General features: G+C 41.1%; 1 protein-coding gene across 1 annotated transcript; it reads left to right on the top strand.

The window, feature by feature from the left end:
- The first annotated feature begins 1,785 nt into the window (after positions 1-1,785).
- Positions 1,786-10,938, top strand: RNF7 (ring finger protein 7). Its single transcript, XM_072407669.1, has 3 exons — positions 1,786-1,967; positions 6,041-6,088; positions 10,513-10,938. The coding sequence occupies exons 1-3, from the start codon at positions 1,832-1,834 to the stop codon at positions 10,629-10,631; spliced, it is 303 nt and encodes a 100-aa protein (XP_072263770.1). The 5' UTR covers positions 1,786-1,831; the 3' UTR covers positions 10,632-10,938.
- Positions 10,939-11,069: the final 131 nt, after the last annotated feature.

The raw sequence follows: 11,069 nt of genomic DNA, 5'->3' as shown, positions 1-11,069 counted from the left end.
TTTTTCCGATCTCACTGCGCAAAAAGGCTCCTTCGGGAGCGCCCAAGAGCATCCCACGAGGCCTGACATAGGTATCCCAGGAGACTTTGTGCTCCAATTCCAAAGGCGATTGAGAATTAGGGGGTGGTGCTGCACCCTTTTTTTTAAACAAAAACCTGTTGTCAACCCTTTTATGTAAAGTGAAAATTGTTAGTTTAGGTACGCCTAAATGTATTTTGTATATTCATCACAATCACATCATTTGGGACATCACAATTAGTTGAGCTCTGTTTTGCCTGCTTCCTGTTACTATGATTGTTTCCTTCTCAGAAGACTAGTTTTCTGGCTGTCATTGCCTTTAATACTCTCCAGTTGGATGCCAAGCATGCCATGAGATCTATATCTCAAGAACCTTTTGCCTACATGCTGCATGGATAGGCATAATGGAGTCATGCAAGCAAGACTGTTTTGCTGAAAAAGAAAGCAATGTATGCATGTAGAAAGAGTCAAAGGAAATCCCAACTTTGGGGGTCATAGAATGAAGATTACCCACCTGCTTCTTCTAAACATCCAGCAGTATTTTACATATACCTGTGGAGTATCACACCTCATCATATCTACCTGGAGAATATCACACCTCATCACATATACCTGTAGAGTAACATACCTCTTTGTATATATCTTCCATCTGCTTTAATCCAAATTCAGATCAGTGTTTGCAGTACATTGTCACCTAGAATTAAAACAATTTAAAATGACTATTAGATTGCAGCAAAAATGTATTATTTATTTGAAGAGAACACTTCTATGGAGTCCATGACCCCATTGGCTACCAATCGACTGGTCTCCCTGCTGTCTGAGGGCTGTCCGGGGGTCCTCTTGCAGCTCCATATAGTGCAAAGTCTGTGCTTGGTTGGATGGACTGATTACCGGTGTATGACCTCTGGCTCTGGATTAACCTTTGCTGGACTTTCCTATACTTTGTTATCTGTGGATCACCTGGTTACTAACTCTGCACTGTCTGACCTCACATTGTGGCCCCTGCCCTGTTCCTGTGGGCTCCTGGTCCTCTGTCAGTCCTTTCCCAAACATCATCCTTTGCACACAAAAATCTGGGGGGCAAAATCCTCCTGAGCAGAGGCTTGCCATAGATGAAGAGCTGAGTTAGATTGGGGATTGGTGTCTGGTGGCACCAGTGCTGGCCCAGGACCTTACATGTATTATTATTATTATTATTGTCAATAAACAGGATTTATATGGCGCCAACATATTACACAACGCATAGTTAGGGTGCAATAAATTTGTACAATTATACACTCAGAGTGCACAGCCACAACGCTGCTCTCCCACACAGCTCAATGGCCACCATTTAAATAGGCCCACGTTCTTGTGTGTAACCGGGAGCCTGACAGGAGCACTCCTACATTGTAATAAAATGAGTCCTCATAACTCTGAAAGTTGGGCACTTATCATACATAACACATTATGAGATATTATTATTAATAATCCTTTACACCGAGCTGTGACAGGAAATGACAATGTAACACCACCTCACCACACACAGCCATTCCTGAGGTAACAAAACCATAAACAGGAAAACATACAGGAAACAGTCACTGTAGAGATTACACAGAAGACGAGCTCCTCCCGCTGGACATTCACGTGTACTGCAATCCCGATTTTGGAGCCTCGCTACCGTCACCCTATGATTGGCCGGCTTCTACTTTTAACATAATGATTGGCTAGTCCATCTGCCACTTGGTCGACTTCCATTCTTTTCCCGTTTCTGATTGGTGGTCACTTCCAATCGCGCACCCAGTTGGTGAAAGTGAGCACCGCCTCTTTCGTCGGTATGGCTGATAAGCGGGCGGAGCTGGCCGGTAGAACGGGTGTCAGGATGTTTTCCCTGAAGAAATGGAATGCGGTGGCAATGTGGAGCTGGGATGTGGAGTGTGACACGTGCGCCATCTGCCGGGTGCAGGTTATGGGTGAGAGCCACCGTGGATAGGAGGGCGGCCATTGATAGGTTGGGACAGTGACACAGAAGAAAGTAAAGCTGTGTATAAGGAGAATCTGCAGACAGGCGTCACCAAGTTTACATGAGGCCCATAGCTGGGGTTGTAGTGCCCTGGTAGTCATATCCATGGATTTGTGTTCATGTGTTGTCAGGTTGTGTGGTGTAACGTGATGCAGCAAAGTGCACTGGTGTGGTGCAATAAACTGCACATTGTTGTAGTGGAGGGCAGAGGTTGTGTTGTATTTTATTGCCAGGCACTGGCTCATAGGGAGATGCTATATGTAGCATCCTCATAACAAATGAATAATATTATTATTACACAGTATTTATATAGTGCCATCATATTACACAGCGCTCTACAAAGTCCATAGTCATCTCACTAACTGTCCCTCAAAGTGGCTCACAATCTAATGTCCCTACCATAGTCATATGTCATTTTATACTGTCTAAAGTCAATTTTTTGGGGGGGAAGCCAATTAAAGTCACTGCATGTTTTTGGGATGTGGGAGGAAATCTGAGTACCTGGAGGAAACCCATGCAGACATGGGGAGAACCTGCAAACTCCATGCAGCTAGTGTCCTGGCTGAGATTTGAACCTGTTACCTAGTGCTGCAAAAGGCCAGAGTGCTACCTCTGAGCCATTGCGCTGCCCCGTGGCAGTACCACTCAATGCTGCCCCGTGGCAGTACCACTCAATGCTGCCCCGTGGCAGTACCACTCAATGCTGCCCCGTGGCAGTACCACTCAATGCTGCCAGCAGTTATATGAAGAACCAGCGCTGCTATGCCTGTGTACAAACAGCCTGTAAGATGACAGCCCCAGGGAGCTGCACAATGTATATGCAGGTGTGACCCTTCCCTTAGGCTATGTCCAGACCTTTTTGCAAGCAATTGTAGTACTTATTACTTACTTAACATTGTCCTGAATGGGTCCATTTATTGGCATTATCAGTGGAAATGATCACCCACATGTAGTGTTCAGGGGTAGTTTGCTGTCCCTGCTAATCCTATACATTTGAATTGGTGCAACTTACAAAGGCTTAAATGTCCTTGTGCAGTTTTTTCAAGTGGATTCAATTAAAATGTGGGGGTGGGGGACTGCTCTACTAGGCTTTTGCACTTGCTTGCAAATTCCTGAAAAAGCCTATCTGTGACTGCGTGTTGCCTGTCCTGGGCACTTAGTGTTTGAAAGTAGGCACCCAGGGCCAGTAAACCCATTGGCAAAATACCCCTAGACTGAACGTTATGCAGTGAAGTGAATGGCGGTGCAATGGCAGAATGAGAGTTGTTTTCCTTCACTGGTCTCACATTTGTGTACATCCACGGCCTTCTCCACGCACAGACAGCTGACTCTGCCACTAACCAGACACACAGTCCCAGAGCTTTCCTCTGGTCGCACTAATACGCAGAGGGCCTGGCAGAATCTGAGGATGGAGGGAACACTGACACAGACCTCTGTAGTTGGCCACACTGCTACCACCCATGTCTTCACTGAAATCCTTCCAAAAACCTTGGTGGGGTAGCACCGTAATATTTTGTATGGAATTCCTAATGCAATCCCAATGCTTTTGTAACCTCAGCTATTGTTACTGGGGGCGTCTCATATTTTATTTTACTCCCCGCCTGCTCCACCGTTTTGCACCACCATTATGCAGATTAGATGGCTCACAACTGGAGTAGTGAAATGATGACCACTAACCCTTTACTAACTGCCGGTTCAGTATGGTGAAGCATTGTTCCTTGCTTGAGCCTCCAGCCTTGCCTGTCTTCACTACACTTTGTAATTACAGGTTTATAGGTGGTCATTGTTTGGATAAAGCTACCACGTTGGCCTGCTGTTAGGTTACCATAGTACCAAGCAGAGATGTGTTGGGTTGTATTGCATTGCTGGAGAAAAGCATTAACAATATTTGCCCTTATTAAACTATGTACTCGTCTCGCCTTATAGGAGGCATCCTGCATTCTGCCCCATGAAACAGCCCTGGGGTGTGGCAGTTGGAGGCTCAGGTATCCATACTCCCCCATAGCTTAAAGTATCAGGAGTTTCTTGAAGCATCACTTAAATGGAACCAAAGTATGTGCCGACCTACAACACATAACTCTGCTATACATATACTAAGCCTTTGCCCCCTTTACAGTTTTTAATCCTCGTTTAAATATTTTTGTGAAAAGCAAGAAGTGCAGACACAATACAATGGTTAGGGAACGAAAGGTAGGGGTCAAGGTAAACAAAATTGAGTACAAGTGAATGGACAAAGGTAATATAAATAGAATACAATATGTAATCAACAATTGACCACAAAACAAAGGCAACACAATGCAATGATCAAATGTCCCATATGAAATAAAACTAATGACCCCCTATACAGTTCTGCTTTAGGCTTAGTCTACACAGACTGTTTCCCCAGCGTTTAACCTGAGGCTTTTAAAGCCCATGTTTGAAGTCCCAATGCATTCCACACCAGGATGTTTCCTTCAGGCATGTTTATGAGCTTTATCTTAAACATTGCTTGCAACATTTAAAAAATGTAAACACGGGGAAAACGTTAATGCTTGAAAACGCACCCATTGAACTCAACAGAGGCTTTTACAAGCGTTTTTAAGCTTTTTATGAAAGCTTCTATTGAAACCAGTGGGGGCTTTTATAAAGCTTTTTAGCAGGTCTTTGGAATCTGGAAGCCTCCTTTAATAAGGAGACTCCCAAGTCTCCAACACCCCACCCTGAGGAATGAGTACAGGGGTGCATAAAAACCCTTACTCATTCCCTAAATGGGTTTAAATATGTGTTGACAATTGGACGAGGCTTTAATGTTAACGTATTTTACTAAATGTGTGTGTTTGTGTGTAACAACTTTTTTATATTTTTTTTTTTTACGTTATCCCAATACCAGGATGATTCCCACGGCTGCAATCATGACATGAGCACAGCCATGGGACTCCTCCTGACAGTAAAGGAACCCCAGGCACTAGGGGTAAATGAGGACAAAGCTCTCCATTCACCTCTAGTGCTCTGTGATTGGCTGAGGTTTTCCGTTTCTCAGCCATTCAGCACTAGACTTGAATAGGGAGACTTGTGTTACAGATACAGAACGTCACAGCTCCTCTAGAGCTGGGGGAGCAATCTGGAGCGGAGTTGTCCACATAGCAGAGCTCCACTGATTGCTCCCTGACTTGCTGAGGAAAGAGAAATCCTGATGATGCTTGAGCTGTCATCAGGGTTTCCTATTTCTCACCCAATCACAGAGCACTAGAGATTAATGGGCACAAGTCTCCCCATTCAAGTCTAGTGCTGAATGGCTGAGAAACGTAAAATGGAGAGGCCCTTCAGACCTCTAAAGAAGCAAGTGAGTTGGCTAAACCAGACTCTGTAACTGACTGCCTGTTCTGCTAAATACTGCTGGACAGTGGCTGCCAGTGCAAGTGGTATTTGGTCAAGCATGCAAGCATTTCCCCCCCCCCCCCCCCCCAAACTTGGTTGTAATAGTAAAGTACTTGGGCAGCAGCACAGTGGCTCAGAGGTTAGCACCTTGGCCTTTGCAGCGCTGCGTCCCGGGTTCGAATCTCGGCTACGACACTATCTGCATGGAGTTTGCGTGGGTTACCTCCGGGTACTGCAGTTTCATCCCATATTCCAAAAACGTGTAGTTATGTTATTTGGTGTCCCCTCAAAGACATATGACTTTGGTAGGGACAATAGATTGTGAGCCCCTTTGAGGGACAGCTAGTCACATGACTATGGACTGTACAGCACTGTGTAAAATTTTGGTGCTATATAAATACTGTATAATGGTGACCACATGACTTTAATTAGTTTAATGGTTTAATTAGTAGCTGGCACAGAATTATACCATCTCCTATGTGAAACACTAGTGCTAATTCTGACCTTTTCTACCTGCAGTATGCTGCATTTAACTCTAAGGGGCCCACACATTATACATTTATCACACTGCATGCACACCGAGGCAATGTAAATGTATTTCTTGTGACATGGCTGCCTGTTGCTCTGCTCATTGATAGTAACCAGAACATGTGTGTCTATTTCTAGATGCTTGCCTTCGCTGCCAAGCTGAGAATAAGCAAGAGGACTGTGTCGGTATGTTCTGTATATTGAAAAAACATCACATTTCTTTTTTGTAAAACAAATTTTTTTTCTTTGTATTATAAGGACTTGTATCCAAATAATAATAATAATTTTCAAAAAGGGGCATAATCAGTGCAACAATTTACTGCTACAACATAAACCAGTGACCTTCAGAAAGAATGCAGTACAATATCACCTTTCCTTCTCTTTATTCCCTAAACCTATAAAAGTGAGGTGATCTGTAGTCCTCAGAAAGAATTGGGAACAATGCTAGCTGTGAGCCCAGAGCAGGAAGTTGGATTACAATACTTTAGGTTTATTTTTGACACCCAATAAATTGCCTTTGTGGGCATTACCAAATACAAGTATCAATTAGGACATTGTCAGAAGTTGCAAGTTTTCCTCAAAATAGGCAGAATAATAGGCTAACTGTTGGATAATAGAAACAATAAGATGTCAGAGCCTACTTTGCTTATTATTGGATGGGGCATAATCTCTCCTTAAAGAGGAACTTAAAACTGCCCAAAAAAAAAAAAATACACTTGCCTCCCACAGTGCAGTCCAATCTATCCGGGGGTGTTTTGCATCTGCTCTTGCGTTGTCCCAGAGCCGGCGCTTTGGGCGCCGCCATCTTCCTTTCTTCTTCCTGGTTCTTCATCCTACGTCACCCAAGTGAGAGATCGGGTGACGTAGGATGAAAAAAAAAAACATGGTTTGTAGGTAGAAGAGAGAGGTTTAAGGCTTAAGTTTTATGCAGAAAAATTAATTGTGTATTTTTCTATTTTCAGTTAGTACTGAATAGTTTTTTCACCATATATCCTGTTAGTGTCACAGGGTTTGGATATTTCTCCTAGACATAAATTTGCTAACACCATACAATATAGGTTAGTTGCTCCCTTTATTCCTTTGCCTAGACCACTTTCAACTAAACAAACCATCCAACTTCTGCAACAACACACCCCTGAGGAAGCCTATAATAGGTGAAATGCGTTGGAAAATATGTGACCGTAACAGGCCCCTTTTGTTTGCAACTAACCTATATTGTATAGTGTTGGCAAACTTATTTCTAGGAGAAATATCCAAACCCTGTGACACTAACAGGATATATGGTGAAAAAAACTATACTGTATTATTTTGTATGAACTAACTGAAAATAGAAAAATACACAATTACATTTTCTGCATAAAACTTTTTAGCCTCAAACCTCTTTCTTTCTCTTCTACCTACAAACCATGTTTTAATACAATTGACAGAGATTTGGCTCTACAAAATTCATATCTAGCAAAGGCTAGAACCAAAACCTAATATGAAAGGAAAAATTGCCGATCTCACTGCGCATGTGTGAGATCAGCAAATTTTTCTCTGCGCAAAAAGGCTCCTTCTGCCCAACCCCGAGATGATCAGGCATGCGCAGAAGGCGCACCCAATAGCCTCCTGTAAATTAGAGGGCGGTGTTGAGAAAAAAAAAAAAAAAAAACAGAATTTTTATCTTACAAAAAGGGTTGTCTACCCTTTTATGTAAAGTAAACTTTGTGAGTTAAGGTACACTTTAAACCCACAAGCTGGGGTTCAGAGCTCCAAAGGCTTATCACCTGGCTTGGCAATGTCAAAAGAGTTGTGGGCCTAAAGCAGGATTATAGTCAACATTTCTATTAACCTGCTGCACTTCTAGCAGCAGAATAGGCACATGGGTTTAACTTTAGTTTAATTTTATCATCTTCTAGGGCACAAGAATGAGAAATTGATAACTGAGAGTTTTATAAGCTTCCAATTGCAGTACAGAGTTCAGTGACCGATGAAATGACGGTAAAAACATAATTCTTTATTCCTGCCATGTACAGCCTTCCCTAACCAGGATATAATCTAACATGCAATATGTCTGCTGCCAGCATCCCTGTACTATGAAATGTGGGCAGTTACACAGATTACATTACTATTGAGCAAATGCAAGTAGGATAGCTATATGGACAATAAAGTGTTGGTATTTTTGTAATAAAAATGGACCTTTTTTAATTCCCAGTTATGTTATCACTAAGTCTCCATGCTTTTCTGTGAAATACAGACAGATCCAGGTTCATGGGACAGGCCATCATTGTCCTTGTTGAAAACATCACAGCACCCTGTTAAGTACTCTAGTAATATAGTAGTACTCTAGTAATTATAGTAATATAGTACTCTATACTCTAGTAATTATATTAAGTAAATATAACTAAAAATACTATGGATGAGTGCCAGTCTATGCCCACATAATGACGAGCCTTTGTTACTGAAAAAAAAATTATATCCAATGAATGAAAGGAGTGGGTCAGGGGCAAAAAACAAAAGGATAGATCTTTCTGAATGTTGGTCAGTCAGGAAATGAGATCAGGCTCTCTGAATTGCTGCAGCTTTTAATTGCACATTACAAGAGGACCAAACTGCAGAGAAATTAGAGTAAGCAATTTTATTTTGGGAGACGAGCCTGTACAACAGTGCAATCTGCTTTAAGCATGCAGCAGCCATCGGGAGGGGCTTCAGGTCGCTGTAATAGATGGATTCATATTGTAACATGAGTTGCATCCTGACCCTTAAGATGCTTATTAAGCAAGTTTTTACTTTGGACCTACTTTAAAGGGACCTGTCTTTAACTGTGAAAGTCTGCATTAGGAAATACCCAAGGTATCGCACCATCTATGCTGCAGCATTGAAAAAATACATATATATATATATCACACACATACATACTTGGGTTAGACTTGATAAAAACTTTTATTCAATACCCACATTTTATCTTGACATTTTCACATGTACTGTGCATGGGATATACCACAGCAGGGGAATGGGGTCAGGGACTGAACGGATTATCTTTTCTTGTAATCTCTTTGGTTTGTTAAGAGGGAATTATCACTGGTAGGTAAGTCTCTTAAAAGAGCATGCTTTGTACATTTACAGTGACTGCAAGAGAGATCTCAAAACTTACTCTACTCAGAAACTTCTTTAACCATCATCCACTTAATATTAAACTCATGATTGATTACAGTGCATGCTTGTATTAGATTACATTTTTGTGTTCTAAAGAAGAAAATGTTTTTGAGGGGCTTTCCATACAGGGATAGTCTGTCCAATTTAATTTTTTTTTCTAGCTACTGTAGATTTAATCCAGCTCACTGTTTTTCCTCATCTCTCATTGAAGTTTTTTGTCTACAAGTCCACCAGAAATATATAAAATCATGACTAATTGAGCCCAGCCAATTCCATTTTTCGCTGAGCCTTTATGAATTGTATAAGAAAAGGCTGGTTTTGCACTGAGGAAGTTGAACAACTTTTTCATTCACCTTCAGTTTTTTTTTTTGTTTTTTTTTTAATCAAGTAAGTTGCTTGTGTTAACTAGACCAAGTCATTCCCCAGTATTAAAGGAGCACCCCATAAATTGCAGTCGAAAGATGGCCAGTGGTAATCTGTGCGGAGGCTACTGGTTTTTACCACTTTTCATAATTTCTGGCTAAACACTAGAGGCCTTCCTATAGGAAAACTATATTGTTACGTTTTGTACAACTGATGTGAGTGTTTATACTACTTTTTGCTTTCTACATCATAATGCGTTGGTTGCAAGTGAAGCTGTTGGGACCAGAACATGAATTGTAGCCATAGGCATTAAAGATATGCAATACAAACACAATTTAAAATTAGGGGGGGGGGATAAATAAAATTAGACAATAAACAAATAGGATTTCTTTTGTGTTTGATACTTTAAGTATGAATACCAATTGTAAATGGTCCTTACAACACCGCAAACATTGACTAATGAGTGCAGATCCACTTCAACTACCTAAACTAATGGACCCCCCCCCAAAAAAAAAAAAATGGTGTCAAACCGCAAAAAAAGGGCTAAAAGTCTTTTAAAGGATAATTAACTTCTGCTGGGTATAAGTTGCAGGAAGGCATGCAAAAAAGTGGTCTCACAACCTGCAGTTTTAAACTAATATATGTTTCTAGAGGACTCCAGTGATTAGGGGTTCTTTGGTGAGACCATATGTATCTGATATGTTTCATATAAGGCAAGACAAACATATTTCCAATTTCAGTTTTTGGAATGTATTTTGTTTTGCATTCCCTTTTTGAAATGCATCAATGTAAATATGGTGGCTGTACAGGAGATTATTTGGAGCCGACTTTTCCTTCCCTAATAGGGATTAGTTTTAAGCCTCAGAATTTTATTTGAAAGATCAGCTACTGTCTGTCTCTATAAATGCTCTTTGGTTTCTGTTTAAAAGCTCCAGTATTTCCTATATACACTAATTTTATTGTGTTTAGACTTTGCACCAGTGCTTGTAAAAGATGAATGTTTCTTGGTGACTTAATAAAATGATCGTGTGTGTATATACCACACACCTTCCTTATTTATACCAGTATGTAGATTGCTGTACTAACACAAACATTGGTTTGTTCTCTTACAGTGGTATGGGGAGAATGTAATCATTCCTTTCACAACTGCTGTATGTCCCTGTGGGTGAAGCAAAACAACCGATGCCCACTGTGCCAACAGGACTGGGTGGTGCAGAGAATAGGAAAATAGACCTTTCCATGTCTGGTGAAGAACTGTCCTGGCTTAGAAGAACCTTTGCCAATGGTTGGCTTGTCTGCTTTGAAGAGAAGACTTTATAGAATTCATGCATGTGATTGGAAGTTTTCTCTTGCCAGGGTTCTGCATGGGTGAATAGCTGTGTATGGAGGGGGTCAGGTGGCTGTTAACATGCTTTCCATTTGTTTCTGAATGAAGAAACCTATGCATAGATAAAGTATTGTCCTGATCTATCCGCATGCAGGTGCGGACTCAATCTTTTGTGTGTTTGGAAGTTTTGGAATAAAGTTAATTAATGTTTTGTATTGGTTCTACTTTAGAATTAATATTTAAATTAAACAATTTTAGTTATATAGTTCTAATTGTGTAAGGGTATGCATAATTACTGTGCAGCCCAGTGTTTGGTCTGTAACTGCAGCTAGATAATTTGAT

Source organism: Pyxicephalus adspersus, chromosome 4, assembly GCF_032062135.1.
Source record: "Pyxicephalus adspersus chromosome 4, UCB_Pads_2.0, whole genome shotgun sequence".
NCBI lineage: Eukaryota > Metazoa > Chordata > Amphibia > Anura > Pyxicephalidae > Pyxicephalus > Pyxicephalus adspersus.
Note: the sequence above shows the minus strand (reverse complement) of the source record. Positions and strands in the feature narration are given on the sequence as shown.